The sequence below is a fragment of the Lontra canadensis genome, unplaced genomic scaffold (genome assembly GCF_010015895.1).
Source record: "Lontra canadensis isolate GAN:19392208 unplaced genomic scaffold, GSC_riverotter_1.0 scaffold74, whole genome shotgun sequence".
NCBI classification, from domain to species: Eukaryota; Metazoa; Chordata; class Mammalia; order Carnivora; family Mustelidae; genus Lontra; species Lontra canadensis.
The window spans coordinates 1101709-1128594 of record NW_022631068.1 but is presented as its reverse complement, the minus strand read 5'-3'; the positions used below and the strand labels follow the sequence as shown (position 1 = coordinate 1128594).

General features: G+C 33.2%; 1 protein-coding gene across 1 annotated transcript in view; it reads left to right on the top strand.

The window, feature by feature from the left end:
- SOX6 (SRY-box transcription factor 6) overlaps nucleotides 1-26886 on the top strand; it is a 595512-nt gene that overhangs the window by 343428 nt on the left and 225198 nt on the right. Inside the window, exon 5 of the mRNA XM_032881120.1 lies at nucleotides 8204-8293. Within this exon, the coding sequence (XP_032737011.1) occupies nucleotides 8204-8293 (90 nt within the window). The remainder of the gene's footprint in view (nucleotides 1-8203; nucleotides 8294-26886) is intronic.

The window sequence follows — 26886 nt, the reverse complement described above, 5'->3', positions numbered from 1 at the left end:
AGTTTCCAGTGTGTTACCATTTGGAATATAAAAGATTTGAGTAGGTATGGCAACTTTTATTATGGTTTTAATATTGTTTAGATTTATTTTTTTAAGCTGCAAAGGGCAGAAACCCAACTCATACTAGCTTAAGCCTCCTGGGTCTGCAACTGGTATGACTGTGGGTTTTGGGACTTTGGCTCCATAACCAGGGCTGGGGTGCCTGGGTGGCTCAGTTGATGAAGCATCCAAATCTTTTTTAAGATTTTATTTATTTATTTATTTATTTATTTATTTATTTATTTGACAGACAGAGATCACAAGTAGGCAGAGAGGCAGGCACAGAGAGAGGAGGAAGCAGACTCCCCACTGAGCAGAGAGCCTGATGTGGGGCTTGATCCCAGGACCCTGGGATCATGACCTGAGCTGAAGGCAGAGGCTTTAACCTACTGAGCCACCCAGGTGCCCTGAAGCATCCAAATCTTGATATCAGCTCAAGTCATGATTTCCTGGTGGTGAAATCGAGCCCCACATCAGGCTCTGTGCTCAGCAGAGGAGTATGCTTGAGATTCTCTCTCTCTCTCCCCTCAGCCCCTACCACCTCAAATAAATAAATAAATCTTTAAAAAAATTTGTTTGGCTTTTGCTTTTTTAGATGTAAGTATGCTAACATACTTAGCCTATGTAGATGTAAAGATTTTAGCATACGTAGCATATATATATGTAAAGATGTAAAGATTTTGTTTATCTTCTCTTCTCTCCTGTCTGTTTTTCTTCATATTTTTGGCTTCATTCACTCTTATTTCATACAGGCTCTTTCCATGTGCCAGAGAAGATGGGCATGACAAGTCAGGTCCACATGCTTATAGTTTGCAACCTGAGTTTAAGAGAGCCTTTCCACGTAGTTCCAGTGGAGAATTCTGATTGAATCAAATTACTGTCTGTGTGGCTAGCAGGAGCGGTAGGAAGCAGGCAGTAGAGCTGTGTGATTGGTAACTCCATCAGGACGATAGTGGTATTCAGAAATATTTCCCCAAAGAAACCGAAAGAAGGAATATAGGACACCAAAGTTATTGTTTTCACAGTCTAAAATAGTTTCTAAAAAGCAGTTAAGTAAGTATTGAAAAATGTAAAAATGAAGCATTTATAGAACCCAAGAACAGTGTCCTATGTTCTATGGTTTGATTACCTTAGCTTTTGGCAATGGAGCCGCATAATATAGGGGAGGTCATGAGAGGAGGTCATGATGAGTAATAATTTTGTGAAGATGGACAGCCGTCGTTTCTTTTTTTTTTTTTAAGTATTTATTTGTTTATTTGACAGAGATCACAAGTAGGCAGAGAGGCAGGTAGAGAGAGAGAGAGGAGGAAGCAGGCTCTCTGCCGAGCAGAGAACCCAACACGGGACTCGATCCCAGGACCCTGAGACCATGACCTGAGCCGAAGGCAGAGGCTTTAACCCACTGAGCCACTCAGGTGCCCCAGGACAGCCGTGGTTTCTAATAGAACATTTTTGCTTGTTAAAATTGTGGTAAATTTGAAGGTGTCATGGGCAATGAGCTACCGTGAAAAACCAAGGTCTCTGGCTGCACATTTACTTCTATATGAAGATAAAACCTAATTTGGAAGGGATTTCTTTTTAAGTTCAATAGTATTTTTAAGCAGCCTCTTAACTATTCCTTAGTGGATGATATTCAGAAAAGGAAAGCTCTTAGTTCAAACCAAGATAAGGTATTAAGGAAAAGGAAATATGAAGGAAGAGGAAGACCAGAATAACGGAGTTTGCATTGAGAACTGGCTATTGACTTTTCACGGCGGTACCTGGACTTTGTAGTGCCCCTCTCTGAGGAACTAGAGTGCTTCACTCTGTTTCAGAAACAATAATAGATGTAATTATTCACTTTCTACAATTGCTGCTGTGGTATAGAGACTATAATATTGATGTTCAAATATGATTTAAATAGTCCTTTCAGTAAAACTAGCACAGAACTGGAGTCCAGGCTCTGTCACCAAATGCTTGACCTTGGGTAAGGCAATGACTTATCTTGACTCTCTTCTCTTGTTTCTGAAATGAAGGTGTTGGTCTTAATGACCATTGAAGTCTCTTTCAGTGACAGCAGTAGGCTCTGAGCCTCTGAATAGCCTGCTGGATGTTCCCGTCTATCTCTCTATTGGTATTGGTTGTAGTTATACTTTGATGGACATGGGAGAGAAAGTTGCCTTTGAGTGATCCCTCTGATACTGTTCGAGGTGCTAAGCAGCCTTGGAAAGCAGATGAAAGATATACCTCTTTCCTGCTTAGGACAACGTGATTTCCATGAATGTCTGTTAAGTGCCAATTTTAAGGGATTCCCATAAAAAATTATCAAAGACTTTGGTAGACAAAAATGGTGCAAAGAAAGAATATTGCACCTAATGCAATGATGTCTGCATGTGTATTTCTGCCAGGTTTCAAGTGTGGCTCTTTTTCTCCCTTATGAATATGCCAAAATCTTGCATCTAACAGTTCTAATGACATTTCCAAAGCTCCCATTGACACATACATACATACGCACTCACAGTATATTATCTAGTAAAGTGGTTGTGGAATTAACATTTTTTCCTGGAAGGAAAAATATCTGATTTAATGACCAAATCATTTTAAGGCAGCACAACAGAATTTCACAGGAACTAAATCTATTTCTTCACACCGATCATGCATGTTTTACTCAAGCATTGAGTCATTAGCATGTTTATAATGGTTCTAATTTAGCACAACATTTTCTGAATTTTATCCTTGAGTCATTTACAAATTGTTCATATTGAATAAACAAAGGAAACAGATTGCATTTTATACTTAGTAATTTATCTGAAAGAAGAGGGGAGGGTTAATTGTTTTAAAGTTTTGGTCTGTTTGGGGAAGTGAGCCTGCTTTTTCATTGCTAGGCATAAATGCCATTTCTCATATTTTCAGGGATGGGGGGTGCTATGGAGGAGTAAAATGAAAAATTAGGACCAGGACAAGATTGGCCACTCCCAGAGGGGAGTGTGGAGCAAAAGGGGAGCTGGCACGAGATTATCCAAAACAGTTGGTGCATTCCTTAATGATCAAGTGCTTGAGAAGTCCAGCTCTTCCTGGCAGAGCATCTGTGTTGATGTTTATATCACTGCCCTGCTGTATGGGAAAGGCATGCTTTCTCTTGCTGCTTGGCTAAAAATAGGATGGAATATAGCATTGTATGAGATATTTTAAGATAGCAAAAACATTTAAGAGGTTAAAGGTTTGGCTTTTGGATCAAAAAAGATCAGTGATATAACTCGTGTTTCTTGCAGACTGAATTTTATCTAGAGTTTGTCAGTGATTCGAACTCTGTGAAGGCAAGTTATTCTAGGTTCATTTGGTGCAGTCTGAAAAACCCATTCTGCTCTCTTTTCTGTCAGCTTCCCAGCATGAAGAGCAGGCCTGAAAACAGTCTCTATTTATACCCCCTTGTTCGTATTTGGAAAATCAGTTATTTCATTGGAGAGAGGGGGAGAGAGAGAAGGACAGCACGAGCATTCGTCAGGGAGTGTGCTTTGTACGTTATAGTGACTTCAAAATAAAACTGGCACATTTTGGTGTCTAATTATTTTTAGTGAGCTTGGAGGGTTTTAATTAAAATTTAAGAGTGCTCTTCAAGCTCTCCAAGCTCCAATTTTATCCCACTGTATTGTGGAGCACTTGTCACTGTGGAAAAATGTACAGTAACTGGCATGTGCATCTCTGTTTCCTAATGAAAAATGTGGGATGGATGATCAGCTGGAGGATAAATACATGTATATAGTCTGAACTAGTAGTAAACCAAGGCCAAAGGTACTTTTGATAATTTACCATTGTTCTTGAACACATAAAAAATTTATTGCATTTGAAATCTATGATTCTTATTGTAAAAATAAAAGGAATTGATTTAATATTCTCTTAAAAGATTTAAAGCAAGAAGAAATCTGCATACTGTGGCAGCAGTCGTTTTTTTCTCACTGAAATATTTTAAAGATATTTTTCATGTCATGTTTCTAATGTTTTAGAATTTATAACTTCATCACATTGAGGCAGAAGGAATAGTGTTTACTCACAGGTGAATTGTTTTAAAGTACCTGTGCCCTAAAATTTTTTCCCATTATTCTTTCCTCTTCCCCTGTGCTGTAGTTTTAGCAATCAATGATTTATTTATTTATTCTCTTTGGTACGTTTTAAATACTTTCACTTTGTGCAGAATAGGAGTTAATATTGCTGTGGCTTTGTTTAACTAAGAATAATTTAAAATTATTCCTAAAATACTCTCACACAGGTTAAGAAATAAATATTTCACATACTCTCACTTCAAATTTCTCTTGTATGATGAAATTAATTGTTAGCATGATAAAGCATTCTTGACTCACCTGGCCTGAAACCTTGATACTTAGGAAGCAGAAATGTTGCTTTGCAATCCATTATGCAGGGTATTTATTAAAAATTATTTCTGAATAGTATTTTTACTTTTTTCTTTAGAAGTTTCTCAAAAAACTTAAAATGCAAAGGAAAAGAGAAAAACAAAAAACTGTGACTGCGAATGAATTTTAACATGTCAAAGCCTTTTACATCCTTGATTAAAATATAAGCAAGAATTGAAGTACACCTCTTGATTTTTGAATTTTGTTTTAATCGCATTATTTACAAAAATTACCTAAGATAAATGTAATAAAATCCTGCATTTCACTGAATATGTATTAGTTTATGGACACTAATCCTTTCAAAGTAAGTTGGGCTAATTTTGGCATTTTCCCCTTTTATGCTGAAATATTATGGCTTACATTCTTTTTAATGTGTACATTTCATGGTGACATTTTAAAATTTTGTTTATTATTTATTTATTTATTTATTTATTTTTTTTCATGGTGACATTTTTTTAAATCTTGTAATGTTGTGGTTCTTTCTCCTAATTTCCAAAAAGTATGTAGTTTCTTTCCTATTTTTTAGCTGAAGGCAGTTCAGTCAAAATACTAAAATTTGAATAATCAAACTCAGATAGTAAAATATGCTATATATTATTTCATGTTTTGAGAACTGCAGAACTACTGTCTAAGTATATTGGCTGTTCTCAAGTCAATTGCCTAAAACGTATTTTTCTGTATGAAATAGTCCAAGAATATCTAAGTGATATTAGGTCCTTTTATTGCATCTGGAATCCTCCATGACTACTGAGTTAAAGCCAGTCTGTGTGGTCTTACTCTTCCCGTGTACATAATACAAACTGGACTTCTTGACTTATTCTCACCTCTTTGATTTTAGCCTTTGTGCGTGATCAGAATGGGGTTAAGTCTGATCTGATCAATTACCTCTGTAAAGCTAGTGTCCTGTTAAGGTAGTTGAAGGATGTGCCACATAGAGGATGAATCCTTTTAATTTAAACCCTTACCTGGATATTGGATTGAGTGGGAAATTTTAAAACATAAATTTTCATTTACAACTTTATCTATTATATATTTCCTCACTCCAAGTCAGAAACGCCTCAGGGGTAGCAGTAGTGTCCTTCACCTGTGTGGTATTTGTTAATACTCTGTATCTTCTGATCTTTCCCCCCCTCATCTTACTTGCTTTACATTACGGTATGGAGCATGCTAAAACTAATTGTGGCATGCCCTTTGAGGTTTGGCAGTCAGATAATTAGGTGAGACAGAGGGGAGTTTTTCAAGAGACTTCCTGAGTTTTGAATCTTCCTGGAATTTCTTAGAATTGAGGTTAAATTGATAAGGCTATATGCAGTGACTTCTTTTGTTCTGTAGTGAAAAGCAATCAGTGATTGTTATTAAATATTTTCATGAGTTATAAATATAAACATAGAAAGCCTGCTTAATTTTTTCCCCCTCAGTTTCTTCTACTGAAATGGGAACTCATATTAACAAGATTAACTCAGCATTATGTTGAGGATTAATTTTTTAATAGGAATGTGAAATGCTTTGATGTTATTAACCATTTTATTAATGAGTAGCTTTTATGTGAAGCTGTGTACACATGGTCTGATTTATGTTTGAAGTGTGTGTTCCTGTTGTCCATACAGTTCTATTTTTCTCCCATGAAGCTTCAGCATTCTTTTCCTGGAGCTCTGAAAGATTTCAGGTCTATTTATAGAAATGAGAGACATATTTTAGCCTGTTTTACATTTAGTGTGTATCTAATCCTAGTTTATGAACTTGCTCTGAATTTGTGATCATTACTAGTAAATTGGGCTTTTGTCTTTTACTATTATAATATATACTCTCAACTCAAATTTGAACCAAACAAATTATGCTTTAGCATTTATATCATTGATTATCAGTTTAGTGCAATGTTACAACATGTATGAAAGGGTTAAAAAAGAAAAAGCACTAACAGAACTGGGTAGGATAGGAACTTGAAGACATTTTGTTGATTATTCTTATCCATGATTTGATGTTCCATTGATCTCTCTCAGAAATTTAAACTGTTTTTGGGAAAAACTTATCTCTGTTAGGTATGGCTTTGAGGATTTACTTTTTAATTCCCAAATTTAGTATTTTCATTTTTATTACTTTAACATGAAAACAAAATGTGTATAAAACAAAGTACATACCTTATTTTTGAATTTGAAATAAAAGTAGCAAGAGAACATTTTGGAAATTAAATGCAAACTGGCATATGTATATGCACATAGTTCCTTTTGGAAGGTCACTCAGTGTCCAATTTTTAATCATGGTAGTAGAGCACTTGTTGAAGCCTAAAAAAATAAATAGGAACAAATAGAATAAAAGGAGGAGGGAAAGATAAAGGGAAGAGGGATGGGAATGCGCAGTGAGATTTCACTTAATAGAACCAAGCTGACTTCTATTTAGAAAGAATTTTAGTTTCTGTGATAGCGAGCTGGAATGGTTGGTGTTCTTCATCAGCCATTTCATGGCACACTGATCTGGATTCCATCCATTCCTTGATTGATTGATCATGTCATGGACAAATGTTAATTGTTTTCACCAATACTTTCTAACGACGCAACGGTGTTCTCATTTCTTACCCAGGGCTCACTGTCTTTTTTTAAAGCTTATCTAGTTTCTAAAACCCTTTAGATCCATCTTGACCTTAGTGTCATTCTAAAAAATTCAAGGAGATTTAGAAGTTGGAGAAAAAAAAGGAAAGGGAAAATGCTAAAGAGATAGGTACTGATATGGGAGAGGAAAGGCATTTGGAATTGGAGTAACTATTTTAAATATAATTTTAAAAAGAAGTTACCAGAATTTTGACACTTGGAATGTTAAAGTTAAATACAAGTGTGCTTTTCACTGAGGATTTAGTATTTAAATCTGCATTCCCTTTTGGAAACATGGCCTATTTGTTAAGATTTGAAGCTTTAAAAAAAAGTATATATATATATAGTTGTAAGCAGTAGCTCTAGTTGCAAACCCATGTGAATAGAGACAAAAAAAAAACTCATTGAGAAAGTTTTGCTGATTATTAGGACATTCTAAAATTTAGATTTCTATAACCTTTATGAATCTTTATAGAAACAACTATAATCACTCCCAATAATCTAGTATGTTATTTAGGTATGCAGTTGGAAAAGTAGTGTTTAACTGAGTATTCCTTTATAAGAATATATATCCCTTTCTATATAAGAGAAAAGTTTTAGTAGTTTTTATTACTGAGGGACAGAGAATATCTTGACTTTATTTTCTTTGAATTTTTCTCTAAATGGATATTTTACAAAAATTGCCATATTTTATTTCTTTTTTTAAGGACTAAGTGGTTACACTTTGATTGGCTTCTTCTCCCTTGAAGATTTGTCATTCTTCCTTGAAGAGAACATTAATTTTGCTTAGACTTAAAAAAAAAAAAATCACCTGAATTAAAAGGACCAACATTTAAACTTAAACCTATCATAGAAAAGAACCCCCTTTTCTGTCCTATCAGTCTAAAAAATGATAAATGCTGACTGAATATTAATAGAATTATATTTATAATACCAAGACAAAATTATTTTTGTCTTGTCTTTTTTCCTGGGAATAGTTCAAATAATATTCTGGTAAAAATAAATTCAGTTGTGTTATTTTGTGATAGATACAATAATATAATTGTCTATATCCTAGGGTTAAAAGAACAATGAAAAATAACTTTGAAATGAGAGAATTTCTCCATAAACTGGCTTTTTAGATTTGTAATATTTTAATACCTAAAAAATACATATGTAATATATTTAATCCTTACTTTTTTACTCTAATAGATTCCTCCTGCATGGAAAAACTACTTTCAAAAGATTGGAAGGAAAAAATGGAAAGACTAAATACCAGTGAACTTCTTGGAGAAATTAAAGGTACAATATATGAAATATCAAACATACCAGTGTGGAGAACATGCTTACTGCTCTCTGTACCCTAATTAAATTCTTACCTTTAATATTTGTTTGTATATGAGAGGGTAAATGTATAGTGTGTCCTTGAACTTTTGTTCCTATAATGTTTACAGAATGAAATTCTTGCCTTCTCTTTTTTTTAGTCTATAAACATATAAATTATTAGATAAATTGTTTCATTAATTTACTTAACAGAAAGGTATGAAAAAGAAGCAAATGTCAAAAGATGAAGGACAAATTAAATTAAGGATAATTTTAGTCTTTTCTCTTGAAATCATAATAATGGCTTAATTTATGAATCCAAATCATTAATTTGAATTTCTTCTGGTCAAAAATGGTCAAGGGTAGCACCTATAAAAAAGAGTTTATAGAATGTGTTGTACGTAACGGCTTATGGGTGGATTTTGAAGCTTGGCTACCATTTTTAAGTCCTGGCTCTGTCACTTAGCAGCTGAGTGACTTTGGGCAAGTCACTGAACTTTTCTATGTTTCTAATTACTTGTATCCAAAATGGGAGAGTAAGAGTTTCTACCTCATAGGCTCATTAAGAGGATTAATACAGTAAAGCTTTGAGAACAGTTTCTGGCACTTAGAAAACACTCATTAGGTTAAATTGTGGTTGCTGTTTTTATTAAGATACCCATAGAATCATAGGTTGATTAATCTCACCCAGATTTCATAAGATTTAACTTTTCATGACCTCTGACCCTGCTGAGGATGAGCATCTATAGTTCTGAAGATGTGTGATTAATACTATTATTTTGAAACATGTTAAGAACCATTAAAAATTAAGTTTCCGTATCAGTCAGGAAGTGCTTCTTCTTCCATAAATCTCTCTTGTTGATGCTTTTGTGGAGAAGAAGGACTGTATAAGTTTTGGTATCATGAGTAGAATCCATGGTCATTAATTAATTCTATAAGGTATCTCTTACAGTCATCACTCTGATTTGCACTAACAATTTGGGAATTTGCGTTAGTTTTGTGAAGTTGTCAAACAACTTAGGTGAATCTTCCTATTGGTAATGGATAATGTCTCATTTAAGATAAATATCTGGCCATAACTATCTGGTGAAAATGGTATTTTTAATTTGTTACAGAAAATTGTCTAGTGTTTAGGCATGTTGTGTTCAATTCAAATGAAGACAAAAGGTAGTCATCTCTTTCCCAGGAAATAATTGGTAACTCATTCTATTAACTAATACAGTATTAAAATTAAGTGGAAATTTGATATTATTTTAAATTTTATTGCTTCTGTACAATACTCACTCATAAAGGCCATTTGCTATTTTGGGGGAAAAAAACTTAACTTACAACTGATGGGTAGAAAGAAAGTCATTAGAGACATATTCTCCATCCAGCTGCAATAACATGTTGTGTGCTACTTTGCATGTCATTCTGGGTTTTCTGTCCTTTCCGAAGTCATTGGTTTTACAACAGTGAGAACAGAAATGGTTTATGCAAAGGCAAGCTTTTGCCAGCATGAATGATGGGGGTCTTGCTTTTTCTTAGTCATGTGGAAGCTAACATTTTATTATGTTATGATTCAACACCAAATTTTTATGCTTTGGGTTATCTCCTCCCTCTTGACCCCTTTCCATCTTTCTTTCTTTTTCATTCTGAATATGAATTTATAACGTGAAAACTGTACTAGCCTGAGATGGTCAAAATGTCTAAATCTTGGGGAAAAATGTGTAAATCTTGAAAGCAAAAACACATACAAAATTAGGCTTTTCAAATTCTTTACCTTTTTTTCTGGATTCTTTATGTAATATATGAATTTTTCACTTGTGAGCTGCTCTCAGTTTTATAAGCATAGGAGGTATGATTCTTACTAAATTTTTCATTTTTATTTACTTTACATAATTGTTTCTTTTTACAACCTAGTATTTTGTCACCATATGTGTTATACAGAAAACATACCAATAATATAATGAGAACTGAAATAAAATTTAGTTTAAATTGTGTTCAGATAGTTTGATTCAACCACTGCTAAAACTCAACATGCATTTTTAGTCCAGGTGAGATCAGGCTAGTTAGTTATTATCCACCTTAGTTATAATTATTCTGAAATTTTAAATTGATTTAAATACTATCCCCCATACATATTATTATGGCTTATCAGTATTTTATATCTTAAGCACTGTGAATTTTTTAATACCTTTTATTTTTCCCTCATTACAAAATTTGTTATAAATGAATTTATAGCAAATTCCCTTTTTACATATTTAGTGTAAAAATATAGAAATACAAAATAAAATTAATTAATTAGTTAATTAATTCTACCTATGTCATGTTGTAGGTCCTTTCCATTTTAATTAATACATGTACTTGTTAAATCTTTTATTTTATTTTATTTATTTCTTTGACAGAGACAGATCACAAGTAGGCAGAGAGGCAGGCAGAGAGAGGAGGAAGCAGGCTTCCTGCTGAGCAGAGAGCCTGATGCGGGACTAGATCCCAGGACCCTGAGATTATGACCTGAGCCGAAGGCAGAGGCTTTAACCCACTGAGCCACCCAGGCACCCAAATCTTTTTTCCTTAAAGTTAGAATCATCCTTTTACTATCCTTGTATGAGCTATTCTTCCCACTTAATGATACATTGTGAATTTCTATCATTAAGTTATTTAAGTCCTCTAAAATGCAATTTTTATTTAAAGAAATATTGCATAAAGTGAAGTTCTTATAATTTAACCAAGTCTCTTATTCAACATTTAAGTAGTTTTTTATTATTTGTCATTATAAAGAAAAAGTTGAATATGAATAACTTTTTAATAATTTTTGATATTAATTAGTGGTTATTTTCCTAGGACATATTCCTAAAAAGTGAGATTCCTGGGTCAAAGCATGGGTTCTTTTTTTAAAAGTCTGGATTCATACTGCCAAACTGCCCAACAGAAAGGGCACGGTGTGCCGCTCTTAGTATCTGCGAGTGTTCCGTTGTCCTCAACAAGTACTATTACTTTAAAAACTTCTTGCTGGTTTTGGTAGGGGAAAAGAATACACTACTGCTGATTTAATTTGAATTTCTTTGGTTCTTATAGAGAATGAAGCATTTGACATAAATTTATTTGTATTAAATGTCTCTTCCTTTGTGAATTGCTTATTTATGTTGTTTGTCCATTTTTCCTTTAAAGGATTTGTCTAGATCTTATGTTTTTGTAAGGCTCTCACTGTATGTTTTAATGGTATTAACCTTTACCCATCGTATATGTTACATTTTATCATTTTCTTTTACTTTATGGTTTTGTTGTCAAATCGTTCCCTCCTTTTTAATGTTCTTTTATGTTGGGGGTTTGTTTAGAAAGGCTTCCTCCAATCTGCTATATTTTGTTTCAATTCTTTGATTATATTTTTATTCATTTATCTCTTTAATTCCTCTTGAATACAATTGATGTGTAATTTCAACAGAAATACAACTTAATTTTTTTCTCAAGCCATTAACCAAGTATCTCTGTTATTTATTACACAACCATCTTACCTCTTCTGACATGAAAAAACATCTTTTATCATACTGATTGCGTATTTGAAACCGTTTCTCAGTTTTAGCTTCTAGCCTATAGATCTATCTAAACTTTTATTAGTATTGTGCTATATTAATCACTGTAGCTTTATAGTGTCTTTGAAAAGTAAATATTATAAGACTACATTCATAATTTTCTTTAAGGTGTTAGCATACTTCTCTAAGGTTTATTTTAGGATTATTTTAATTTAATTGTCAATTAAAATCCCAAAACAATTTTTTGAAAGCTTATATTATATGTATGTGAAACTATAGGATGAACTGACATCTTTGTAGTATTGAATCTTTTCATTCAAAATCATTTATTCTTTTTGTCCCTAAACAATGACTTATTTTCTAAATATAGATTCTGCATGTTTCTTTTGATGTTTTTGCTATAATATTTAATATTTTTGCTTGCTCTTATGAATGAAATATTTTCATTCTATTTTCTTTTTGTTATCGTATTTAGGGATGCTCATGAATTTCACTGGTTCATTTTATAACTTTTCTCTTTATTGAACTTATTAGATCTAGTCATATTTCAGCTGATGTGTTTTCTCTTTTTTGGCAGTTATATGCACATTTTTTCATCTCTTCTTATATTACACAAACCTAGAATGATATTAAGTAACACACATGATAGAAGGTATTTTGTGCAGTTTTTAATTTATGGAATTGTTTTTAACATTTCACCACTAAGTATTAAGATATTTAAGACATTCTTTATTATTAAAAAACATTCTAGTCATAGTTTATTAGGAGTTTCCATGAGAATTGCATTTTATTTTATGGCATATCTTATTGGTTTTTGTTTTCCAAATTTGCTGAAGAAATAAACCCTGATTAGTCATGGTGTAGTCTTGTTTTAATGTACCGACTAATTTTATTTGCTCATATTGCAGTTGTTATTTTTGCATCTGTAATCATAAATGAGAGTAGTTTTTCTTTATTTGTCCTATCTTTGTTAATTTTTATTACCAGAGTTCATGGTTGAAATGGAAAGCTTTCCTTCATTTCCTAGGCTATGTAAAGTATTGTAAAGATAGCACGAGAATTACTTATTCCTTGAAATCCTGAAAGAATATCCTCATAAAACATCTAGGCTTAGAGTTTTCTTTGGTAATAATTTTTTTTTCCTTTTACATTTTCTATTTCCCTTTAAGTCAGTTTTTCTAGGAAAGACATTTCCTAGAAAATTGTATGTTTCACTGAGATTTTCAAATGTATTAATATTGATTTTAAAGTACAAGATCTCTTAAGTTTTTTATTTACTGTTACATATTCTGTTTTAAACTTTGCATATTTGTGTTCTGTCCCTTTTGTCCTGCAATTTTACTTGCCAGCAATTTTTCTATTTATCTCTCCTCCCAACACCCCAGTAAGTATCCAGTTTTGAGATTAATTTCTCAATTATATTGCTTTACAGAATGCCAATTACTTCATTTTGGTTTTACCTATATTATCTCACCTTTTCTTATTTTCCTTATACTTTTTCTTTTGTTTCTGGTATCCTCTAAGTTCCTAAATTGAATACTTCATTTTAAGCATTGTTTCTTTAATAATAAAGGTACTGTTAGCCATGAGTATATTTGTAGAAATAGTTTTATGCATCCCATAAATTTGAGCTTTTTGAATTCTCATAGTCATTATTTTCCAAATAGTAAATATTTATATTATTTTCTATCTGATCTTATATTTACATATTTACATCTTTTGGATTCAAGAGTGAAATGAAGCTGGGGAAGGGAGGAAACATAGTTTCTGTTACTATATTTGAAAAATTCTATGTTAGGTGCCTGAGGAAGAATTAAAGTGTTGGCAGTAGAATCGTTAAGAGCAGCATTAAAAAATGAATTTTAGGGGCACTTGTTTGGTCAGTCGGTTAAGCATCTGTCTTTGGCTCAGGTCATGATCCCAGGGTCCTGGGATAGAGCCCTGAGTTGGGCTCTCTACTCAGCAGGGAGCCTGCTTCTCCCTCTCCCTCTGCTGCTCCCCTTGCTTGTGATCTCTCTATCAGATAGATAAAATCTTTAAAAAATAAAAATAAATAAGAAAGAAAAAATGAATCTTAAACCCAGAGAGCTTAATATTACCACATATTTAGAAACAATATGTTAAAAATCTCTTTAGGGGGCGCCTGGGTGGCTCTGTGGGTTAAGCCACTGCCTTCAGCTCAGGTCATGATCTCAGGGTCCTGGGATCGAGTCCCACATCGGGCTCTCTGCTCGGTGGGGAGCCTGCTTCCCTCTCTCTCTCTCTCTCTGCTTGCCTCTCTTCCTACTTGTGATCTCTCTCTATCAAATAAATAAAATCTTTAAAAAAAAATCTCTTTAGAGTCTACTTTTTAAAAAACCTGCTGGAGCATCTGGGTGCCTCAGTTGGTTGAGTGTCTGACTCTTGATTTCCATTCAGGTCATGATCTAGGGGTTGTAAGATCAAGCCCCACATTGGACTTTGCTCTTAACATAGAGTTTTCTTGTTCCTCTTCCTCTTCTCCCTCTACTCATGCACTCTCTTTCTCTCAAATAAATAAAATTTTTTATAGGTGTATTCTTTTTTTTTTAAAGATTTTATTTATTTATTTGACAGAGAGAGATCACAAGTAGGCAGAGAGACTGGTGGTGGTGGTGGTGGGGGTGAAGCAGGCTCCCCGCTGAGCAGAGAGCCCGACATGGGGCTCAATCCCAGGACCCTGGGATCATGACCTGAGCCAAAGGCAGAGGCTTTAACCCACTGAGCCACCCAGGCTTTATTTAAAAAAATAAAATATTTTTTAAAATGGCTTTCAAATTAAAATCTTATTATATAAGTGAAGCAAAGTAGTATTTCTGAAACCTTTCAATAAGAGTTGGAATATTGCTAAAGTTTGAGGAACACTTAATCATAGATTTTCAATAGATCTGTATCCAGGGCTTGTCTAATATTTTTTAAAAGAAAATCCCTTCCCTAACCCACCACCATATTTGCATAAGTAGCCTCCTTTCCAGTAGCAGCATTAATTTAGGCTAGAGTACTATAAATGGCATACATTTTAATAGCAGTAATCTCAAAGCAATGTTCCAACCAGATTAATGTCATTACAAGTATTGCTAGACAACTTTATTATTAAAAGCTTAAATGAAATATAACATAAAATGATTAGATTTTTGCCTTGGTCTAGTTGTGTCAGAAGTATCATGTTCTAATTGGGGTGCTGTATTTTTAAAAGATCTGTTTTCGAATTTGGATTTATCAAAAGTTGCTGAAATGGTAAACAGTCTTGAACATTTAAATGACTAGCAATTAAAGATCTAGGGAAGTTTGGCCTAGTATAAGTTGGTTGGTTGAAGCTTTGTTGAATAGAAGAGATTAAGATTTGTTTTGAGTTTCAGGGGGTTAAGGAAATAGGGAAAGTATTCTCAATGTACAAAAGAATTTAAGAACAATTAGTGGCTATCTGATGTGATACAGTTGGACTGAATTAAGAGATTACCTCAAATACACCAGGTGTTTAAGAAATATTTGTTGAATGATGGATGAATTAATAAAATAACATCTGGAAATTTGGCTGTGGAAAATTTTAAATGGAAATGTAGAGGATATTAGAGGGTATTTCCATTCTGGTGGAATATTATCTTCATGACCTCCTAAGGTTTTTTCAAAAATAATACCAGTGTTTATTGTATTTTCTTAATTATAAGACTGATCTTTTAAAATACTATCTATTTTCTGTCAAGAGGTAATATAATACGAACTTTTGTAAGTTGCTTTATTGTCTATTAAGGAAACAAAGTACTAAAGCAGCTAATTATTTCATTTGATCCTCATTATAACAATCTATTGAGGAAAATATTATTATATTGATTTTATATATGAATAAAATGAGACTGAGTGAAATTAAGTGGCTTGTGTGAGGTCACTCAAGAATTGTAGAGACAGTTTCTAAGTCCTGCCTCTAAAATCTCTGTTTAATGTAATGCAGCATAATTCTCAGACTCCCCAGAATCTTATACTTCTGCAGTGGAGAAAAGAGAAAGATATTTTCTGGGCTCTTCTCCCCCTCCCACAATATAACAACTAACACAGCTCCCCTGGTACTTTTTTTTAATGTAAGTGAAGCAGTATCACAAAGCAGGAAGGGGTATAGGTAATACAGTTGCTCTCTATAAAAGTATTTATCTTGATCTGAACGTGAAAGCGAGAGAGGGGAGAGTCATATGGTAGAAAGACAGAAGGTAAGACAGAATTACTGATAGGATCCATAACCCATTTGTATGTGTGTCTGAGTTGCACCACCAAATGAAGATGCCAGGATAGTTATGGTTATAAAACATTTCTAAATGCAATGGTGACATACCAAATGAAATCTAGAGCATTAGAGAATCAGCCTCTGCCTCCATGGACAAGCCTGATTTTCTGTGCTTTATGGAAGAGATCTTAGCCAGCTTCCCTGTTTTGCACACATGCCCCTCTATGCTGTGGCTGGCATCTCCCTGGTGTGAAGTCGCCTCCCTGGGCAGTGTGCCAGAGAGACAGTATTGCTGGTTGTTTGAGTTAGCACAAACTGTTTGTGCTTGTGTTTGTCAAACATACAGATGATATGAGAGACAAAAAAATAATTATGTGATATGAACCAAATAAGGAAAATAATGTTTTCCTTCCTTGGTCATTTATGATTAATTATTGCAATATTTACATTTAGGAATAAAGGTAGATGTGCTTGTAGGTATACTCTGCTGCAACTTAGAAAAGTGCCAGTCTCTTTCTGATAGGAAGAAAGTTGATTAGAAAAATGCTTTTAAATGGAAAGTTCTACAAATGAGTCCCAATGTTTTTCAAAGCCACTATTGAGAAACAATTGCTTATTATAGTTATTCAACTAATATGTCTAAGAGGTTTGTTCTAGAGCCCAAATGTTCCTGCCATACATTACTATTCAAGGTTTTAAGCATTACTCCCTGTTACTTCATTAAGGTTGGTACCAAGAGAAGTAAAATTAGGAACAGTGTTGCATCAAATAGTACAAGCATATTATAGTTGTGCTTGGCACAAATACTGAGTTAAAAGTGTGAATTTATTATACTATTGCTACTGTGTGCCAATGAGAGCCTGTTTTCTTTTTTAGTTTTGATTGCAAATGTAAATCTCTAGAAGAGAGCACAGGAACATAAAAGTATTTTTTTTTTCCAGTGCATGATAGATCTTTGAAGATTAAATAGTATAGGTTATTCTTGAAGTAACTTAAGTAGTGCTGTTATCACCAAAGGGTCAGATTGGATCTAACAGCATTCCCATAGAATCAGTGTTCTGCATCCCAGATTACTATCTTAAATGCCAATTCTCTTTCCTAGATTGTTCACTTTTCTAGTAAGTACTCTGTAGTCGTTCCATACATTGTCCTTTCTACAGAAAACTCTGTTTTTTAGGAATAGTAGTTCGTAGTTACTTGTGGTTTTGGTTATAGGCAATCACAGAAGGACTAAAGTGGTTTGCCAAGAGCTATGACTGTACACTTTACATATTACAGTACAGCTTTGACTGTAACTTTACATATTCACTTATAAGTGAATTTTTCTTGAATTTCCATTTATAAACTTACAGCAATTTCTTCATCTGAGGGAACTTAAAAAAATCTGGAAGTGTTTAGAGGGAAATAATCTGCCACTTTTCAACTTCAATAAAGTCAGCAAAGTTCACATACCTAGTGATTCTTGCTGCCTCATAGGTAAAAGAGTTGAAACAGTAATGTATTGATGTTTAGATTACATGTATTTTGAAAATTTTAAATTGTTATTTCTAAGACAAATGCTGTATTGCTCTGAGGCCAGCTTGTGAAAGGGACTGGGAACACATGTAATTTTCTTCACTTTCCTGTTTGTATGAAATAATGTGGTAGAGTATCACTATTTTCTGAATAAATCTTTGTAATTATAGAACATCAGAGTAACATTTAGAAACATAGGATCTGAAAAGATTAGGACTGAAGAAGCTTTACATATTATGCAACTAAACCTCTTATTTTCCATGTAGGGACTCCAATATCCAGAAAAGTTACCATTTTCAATCACATAGTTACTAAGGTGAAAACTTAATATTCCCTCAGAATAACATGTTTAGCCCATTTCACATAGACTTTTGGTTGTGTTGTAATCAATAGTGAGTTATTATTTGTGAACCTATGAACTCCTTTTATTAACAATAAATGCATATCACAGCTATTTTACAGATACATATGCATTATAACAGGAATATCCATAGTTTTTTAAATTATACTACTTTGCATCAATGTAAACATTTCAAAGTTTTCCTTTGTACTCTGTCATAAACATCTTTTTCTTCTTTTGAAGTCTGTGTGATATGCATACAAGCAATTAAAACCTCTTGCCACTTGGGTTTGGAGACACAAGGTCTTCTTAATTAAAATTCAAACAAAAGCTACTGGTTAAAATTACTACTATATGATTAAAGTCTAAAGCATTGTGATACAGTAGAATCACTGTTAACTGTTGGGATTAAAAGAAATCGATATGTTGGGGAGAAGATCAGTTGGATCTAATTAGTGAAATCAATGTTTACATAAAAGAAAATGCTGAAGTTTAGTAACAAATTCTGGTTATAAATACAACACTGGGTGAAGTTGTTCTTTGTTACTATTACATTGACCACATAATCATGTCTTAAATTCATTGAATAAAAATCTGAAACTTTTTTTAGCAGTTACTGTAAGTAAAAACATAGAACTTTACTTCAAAATCATATCTAGTTTTAAAAATTTCAGTTTTATAAAATGTTACATGTAAAAATAGTCAACAATTACAAAGTATTTCTATGGATTCCATTTTAAAATGCTAATTTTAGCAATAGCTACAGCCTAGAGTGGGAAAGGAGATGAAATTGGTTAGAAGTAAAGAATATCCAAAGTATTCTTACACAATTATGATTACATTAAATATGTATTAGTCTATTTGGTGACATACCAAAATAAAAGAGAATACATTTTGATATAATTCAAAAACAAGACATTTCACTTTTTTCTTCCTGATTGCTGTGATGAAAATAAACATTATAACCAGCATGGAGGAGCAAAACTATTACTAATTGCAGCCTAGATTTTAAGTAAAATGGAGGTCATTAGCAATTTCCTGGAAGCCATTCAGATTGCTTACCAGGAAATGGTAGCTAGCAGGACATCTGTAATCCTCCTGTGTGGAATTAGTGAAAACATACTGAAGCTTTAATGATGTGTGTTAGACTTTGGCTTATGGTGTAACTTTCTGTATCAAAGTAGCTCATATTTCATTGAATACAAATGATTTTTATTTTAGTATTAGAGTACAAGCCCAGAATTGAAAATAGCCTTCAACATCCATCCGTATATACAGACCTTAGTACATACCTGTAGACTGGAGGATGGCTCATAGTAGAATAAGAAATAACAGGGTAACGGAAGAACAGTAGGGATCTGGAAGCGAAATGTATTGGGGCAAATTGAAAGAAATTTCTTCTATAACTTGAAATGCTGATTTCACAACATTTTGAGTGGTGAATTTAGTCCCATTTTTAGTAGCATCTTCTTATCTCAATAAAGAGATAAGCAAAGCTGACTGTCAAGGAAAAACACTTTACAGGACATAAATTTAAGTTTGACTGATTCTGCATTATTGTGGGAGAAATGGGGTCACCGACTCAGAGACTTTAGCATAGCATCTCGATATTATCTGAATTACTGGTTGTCCTATTAAGGGGAACATCTCTGGAACTATAAAGAGTGACAGAGTAAAACTGAAGAGAGTATTTATATGTTCCAGTTTGTGTGGAAAATTATATATATGCAGAAAATTGCTGGAAGGATATTTAATAAACTGTTAACAGGGGTTGACTATGAAGTAACAAATAAAAAGTATGAGACAGGTTGATTTTTAAGCGTGTACTGTATAGTTTGTACTGTAGTTTTTTTAAAAACCATGTATATGACTTTTCAATACAAAAGACTGTTTTTTATGAGTAATTATAAAACTTTTTGTGACTGATTATGAGACAAAATACTTAAAAAAAAAGGCTGCAGTCTTCAATGAAAGTGAAAGGATTTGTTTCCTTATTTGTAGAAGAGAATATGGATGTACGTAGTTTCAGATTGCGTTGAGAAGATTAGAGAGAAAATGTGTAGTATTTGGCATAGCATAGAGTAGGGAATCCACAAATACTATAGGTAGGCAGCAATATTTGGCACAGTTAAGTACTTGAAACAGTAAATATGTGCTGATAAAAGGGTGAACTGCAGTCCTCAAACTTTTGATCTTAAGAATCTTAAAATGTATTGAAGATTCTAAAATTTTTTTGTTCATGTGACTTACATGTACTAATACTTAATTGTGTCAGAAATTAAACCCGAGATATTAAAAATATTTAATTCATTTAAAAGTTATGAAATTAAGGGGACTTTGGTGGCTCAGTCAGGTGTCTACCTTTGGCTCAGGTCATGATCCCAAGGTCCTGGGATCTAGCTCCACATGGGGCTCCCTACTCTGAAGGGAGTCTGTTTCTTCCTCTCCCTCCACCCCTCCCCTCAACTCTTGCTCTCTCTCTCTGTCTTACTCTCACACTCTCTCTCAAATGAATTTTAAAAAATCTTTAAAAAAAGGTTGTAAAATTAAATCTACATATTTACATAAAAACTCATTTTTATGAAAAATAACTATATTTCCTAAAGTAAAAATTATCTAGTGAGAAGAATGACATTGTTTTACATTTTTGCAAATTTCTTTAATGTGTGATTTAATAGAAGACAGCTGGACTCTCTCATATCTACATTTACATTCAATCTGTTTGATATATTTTGATCGAAGTATATGAAGACAAACTAATATTGATATGTAGTTGACAAAGGGAAAAGTATCTTGCAACCTTTAAATAGTTGTGAATATTCTTTGATACTAAACCAAATTTCCCAATTGGTGGTTTCTTAAAGGTCAGGTCCAATATAGGATCTGAAACCATATCAATGAACTTTCCAATACTTTTACATTAAAATTCATTGGTCTGGTTTGAACTTCAAATGAGTCATTTGTTTTATGCATGATTTTGTAATGGCATACATTGGTCTTTTAGATTATATTGTTTCACCGAGTTACGCAGTTCTTCCTTATGGTGGCATATTTAATCATATAGTATCAAAAATCACATTCATCCATATTACCTTTAATCTTACCAGAAAAAAATTTTAAGTATCTGGAAACTGTCATACTCATGATGGCAGACAGAAGTTTTCCAAAAATCTAATCTAACTTAATTAGATTTTTTCCAAAAATCTAATATAACTTAAACTTTATATTATTTTAACCAACACCATCAGTTACTTTTAGAAGTTGAATGCTCATTTGCTAAATATTAAAGCATGATTAATGGTATTTTGTCTTGTTTGTTTAAAAAAAATTGGAGTCCTATGCAAAAAGCTATGAAAAATTTCAGGTTACAACTCCAGTAATAGCACAAGTGATTTTCCTTGAGACAACTCGTATACTAAAGTATATTAAGCAGTGGGATGCTTCCCACTTCATCACACAGAGTATTAAGAACTTTTTTTTTTAACTCTACCATCATGAGTCTTCTAACTCAAGATCAAGAATCACATGCTCTACTGACTGAGAGATTCATCACATAGAATGTTAAAAATATGTGTACTTATGGGACACCTGGCTGGTTCATTTGAAGAAGCATACAACTCTTTCTCTTGGGGTTGTCAGTTCAAGCCCCATGTTGGGTGTAGAAATTACTTAAATAAATACATAAATAAACTAAAAAAAAAAAAAAGAACTTAAAAATATGTGTACTTTAAAGTCATTATTTAATTGTTTCCTCAAGGAAATTCTTAATTGAAACTGATTTTTTTGTTTTACTACAAGCGTGTGGTAGTAAAGAATACAATGACTACTAGTAGAGGTACCCACTGTTTCATTTGCACTGTCAGTGTATATCTCAGCACTGTAACATGTAACTAATGCCTTAATACTATTGTGAAAACAGTAAAACCTCAGGAAACAGAAAATCTCAGGGACACCTTGGAGAGTTCTCTGGATCTCTAACATATCCATAAGCCACACATTGAGAACCACTGGGCTAGAAACTTAAAATAGATAAATAAATGAAAAATAAAAAAATAATAAATAAAATTTTCAGTAGTAACTACAAAGCAAATCAGTTATATTTAAGAGTTTTAGGTTCCATAAAGAGTCTGAATGAAGCTGCTGGCCTAAAGAAGTTAGTTGCTTTTTTCCCTTTGTATGCCATAAACAGGAATTGTGGCATAATTAACACAGGGTGTAGAGTTAATCAGATGTGGGTTTGTATCATGGTATAATAAATTGAGCAATTTATTTAACCTATTTTTCATTCAGCTTTCTAACCTGCAAAGTGGGAAAAAAATACATGCAGGTCAGGATTATTGTCAGTGATTATAAAATAACTAACAAAATAAGTCTTTAGTAAATATTAGTTTACCAGTAGGAATAGGAACAAGGATATTCAGTTATGTGCCACCCATAAGGACCTGGAACCATTTATTAATCTCCTGTAGCACAAATTATTTCATAGGAAATGATTAGGTATATATAAAATTGAGAAGTTCTAATACTCCAAGAAATCAGTGTTACTACTCATGTCAAATTTACAGTATAGTCCATGTCCCCAATGTTGGCTTAACTAAAAAATGATAACTACTTTATTGATAACCACTTACATTTTTTAGGTAAGCTAGTCCTGGTGGACACCAGCCTAATCAGTTTCCTTCCCATCTTATTACAGCAATTGTATAACTCCCGACTCCTCATAGTATTATTAAATGACCTCACTTAATTAAGTACAAGTAAAATTCTCTTGCTCAAAACTTTAAGAGATTTTCTATATTATTTTGGTTCTGGCATTTTATTATAGTGGTAGCTAAAACTTAGAGGTCTTGCTGTGAAAATGAGATTTTCACATGTATCATTTCTGGACCTGGACATATAGTGGCTATGAATTCTTTTTTTTTAGTGTAATATTTGTGATAGATGTGATTTCAATACATATGCATTTATTATTTTATAATTAAAAATTACATAGATTTCTAGTAAACATAAAATCTAAAAATGGTTTAAAATCTTTATACACTATTATTCATTTGCTCTAGTTCACTTTAGTCTCTTTTTTGTTTGAATGAATGTAAAAAGCTTAAAAATATACATTTGTGATAATATTTATATACAGTTGATTCTTGAAAGAAAAATACATGGGATAGTAATCTCATTGCTGTTCATAGGCCCAGGAATGCTCTGTGCCTAGCATCCTAGGTGCCAGGGTATACCCCGGGTATTTCTTTACTGTAGAGTCAGCTCGTGACCAAATTCTCATGGGATATATATGTCACATTAAGAGCTGGCCCATACTGCTAGACCTCCCACACACTTACTATTTAAGTCATTTGTCTGAATTAAAAAAAAAAAAAATCTAAGGCTAACCACTTAATAAAATGTGTGTATTTTCATCCAAATGGTGTTTTCATGAATAAGACCCTTGAAATAGGCATAAATTGTACATTATTCTCTACATTTTTAAATGTGTTGCTACTGTTGGTAATTACCACTGAGTGCATATTTAATGCACTGAGGAAATTTGATGCAATTATTCCGTTTATTTGTGATTCCCCTTCAATCCAAATGTCTGCATTAAACTATTGAAAAAGAAAACTACAGAGAATTTAGGTCATTTAAAAAATGCACACATTTTCTGAACTCTGCTTGTAAACTTGTATTGCACCAACCAAAATAAAATTAAAATGAGCCAGCATTATAAAAGATAGGGTTCAAAAGTTTAGGTAATTTTGAATAAAATTACCTTTTAAATATAACCTTAAAGAATTTGCGCCAACTGCAAGGCTGCAGTCTTAACAGAAGTCAATAAGAGATGTATATAACTGAGCTCAAAATTCAGCTAGTTTAACTTAAGACAAATCCTTTTTCCTCAAGCCTCTTCTCAGTACTTAAGAGTTGATTACACCTGGAAATGGATCAAGTAGACCTAAGTTGGTAGCTCTTAGAAAGTCTTTACAAAATGGTAGAATCTGCAGAGCAAAGGTCCATCTTTTCCATGAGTGCCTCACATTTTTTTTTTAAAGCACAGAGAATTTGGGTACTGAAAAAGATTTCTAATGCTGAAAAAGTCTGAAAATAAGAAGTGTGCAAGAAGGGTGCAGCTCTTGTAAGCCCACTTTTTATTTTTTCCTTTGATCATCAGCTGGTAGGAAAAGTACACATGTTTCTCAGAAATGATTCAATATCATTAAAATGGTTTGGCCAGGGAATAGAGTAAGACAGAAGAGCATAGGTATTAAATGGGAAGGAGGAACTCCATATCCATTTTGTTTGGTAGACATCATCTGGTGTTCCTTTTCAAGTTAATATGCAACTATCCGTTGTACATGTTTTAATAATATTCTTAAACATCTCTCTAGGGCTAAGGAAGAGATGAGATTTAAAATGAGATCTATCCCATGGCTTTAAATATATGTTTCTTCATGTAATAGTAATGAGATACCTGTGTTCTTATGCTTAAAGCTAAGAGTTACATTCCTATTAACATTTGTTTAACTAGGCTTCCATCACAACAGGTGCACAATTATTTTTATGAGTAAAATATTATCAGCCTTCAAAATTAGCCAGGGCAAAATGCAAGTTGTCTGATTAAATAATCAGAGCTGATACTTAAAATACATTTGATTTCCACAGGAATTTTAAAATGCAAAGTCCCAGTCTCTTATCCTGATATGTTGAGGGAGTTGCAATTGTTTGTAGTATGTAAGTAGTAGCTTATACTGTAACTAGTTTGATACATTTCACATAATTCAGTTGACATTATGAGACAAACTACTAAAAATATAATAATAGTTTATTACTTCTAGTCTAATATTTTAATCTATCAATGAAATAATATTATGCTTTATATTAAATCAATAAAAGAATAAGAAAAAGTGACTATTTTTAAGACTTTTCTAAGTTCAGTCACATTAGTTTAAAAAGTTAAAATCCACTTTATATTATTTTTTAAAAAATATTTATTTATTTATTTATTTGACACAGAGAGAGAGAGAGAGCAAGCACAAGCAGGGGGAACAGCAGTCAGAGGGAGAGGGAGAAGAAGACTCCTGGCTAAGCAGGGAGCTCCATATGGGGCTGGATTCCAGAACCCTGGGATCATGACCTGAGCCCAAGGCAGTCACTTAACCAACTGAACCACCTAGGCGCCCCAAAATCCACTGTATTCTTATTTAAATTTAACTTGCGGAGGGTTAAAAAATTAGAAATATAGATTTCAGATTAATAATGTATAAATCATGTACACCAAAATTATTGAATTTTTTGGGTAACAATAAAGTCTCCCAAATGGTAAAAATTAAACAAACAAATGAAAAAAAAAATGAACAAAAGGAAACAAAACCAAGTGCATGAACCCTACAAACACACACACGCGCACGCGTGCGTGCACACACACACACACACACCTATGAACTAAACAGGAAGCTTCTCTAGGAGGCACCTTCACCACGGTTAAGAAGTGCCACAACAGTGCAGCTGTTAGAAACCAATTACAGGCAGGTAACTGTTTTCACATCTAAATCTCTTTGTCAATCAGGGGAATGCAATGAGTCAGAAAAGGGGATCTCAAATACAAACCACAAGGTAAGACAGAGCACCTGGAATGGGTCCAAGCCACAAGAATTAGGACAGGAGTATAGATGGAATCAAAACCTTATATGTGCACATGGCTCCTGTCTTTGACCAACTTTTCAAATAGACACAGAAGTAGAGATTACTGAAGAAAAATGTCAGTGTTCTATCGAGAGCAGTCTGATTTTAATATTGGTTAGAAACGTGGTTATTTATAGAAGAGTGATTGTAGAAGACATCTACAGATCTTTACAAATGTAAGACATTTCTAAAATTGGCTCATAATCATCCTTTTACAATAGAAGGTTTAAACTCCTTTTTTAAATTTCAAGAATAAGTATAAACACACAGATACACATATGTACACATATATAGGCGTGTATATGTGTACACACACATATACACCATATTATAAACAGGTAGGTTTTTACTACTTTGAAATTCATCTGAGGCACTTTCCAGTTAGTTATTAATGAAAAAAACTTTAGTTTTATCTGGACCCAAGAATATATTTTTCCTCAAGTTAGTAAAACTACCTCTATGGTTTAAATATGCAACTGTTGTGCTTGGGTTGCAAGATTTCAAGAGACAGTGAAGGACAGAAAGAGTGCTTTACGTGACTCTATATGACTAGAAGTTTTTCCATGCTGAAATGTGGAAAAACCTACTGAGACCCTAAAGTTTAAGTTGGTAACATCAAGGGAGCATAAATAGAAGTTTATTAAGAAAGCTAAAGAAAACGAAATGGGCACAACCATTCTGTGGTTTTGCTTAAACACAGGCTTTTATACCATTGAGAGTCCTCGGTTTCTTGTTAACTGGTTACTGAAAGGAGCTCTTTTATTTTTCCAGCCATAGTTTAGTGCTAATAGGCATTCGCCTTGAAGCATGATGGCTCTTCTGTAATCTCCACGGTTGACTGTGTATTTCTCAGCCATGGCTATCAGTGGTTTGAGGTTGTCTTCTCAGATGGATGCTGAAAAGCATTTTACTGGAGTAACTGTTACTTTTCCCTGCATAATATTCAGTGTTGGTGTCAGGAAGAAGAGGAGGGGATTACCACTACCGGATATGGTGCTCTCCCTCCCTGGAACATCTTTTAAATATTTACAAAGGCTTGTCTGAGATGGAATCGGAATTAATGAACAAGAAACAAATGAGTAAGAAGTGATGAATGAGATGAATTGAAATACTGGAGAAAAATAGTTGGGATTTTTTCATTTTAGAAAAAGAGTTTACTTAAGATTGCAGAAAGGACCCCGAGGAGATTTTCTGTATTGTATTTCGTAAAGAAAACTAGAGGTAGGACCAGGAAAAAAAAAATCCATTTTTGCCTTCATGATGAACCTATTCTTATTGTGGTTGACACTGACAG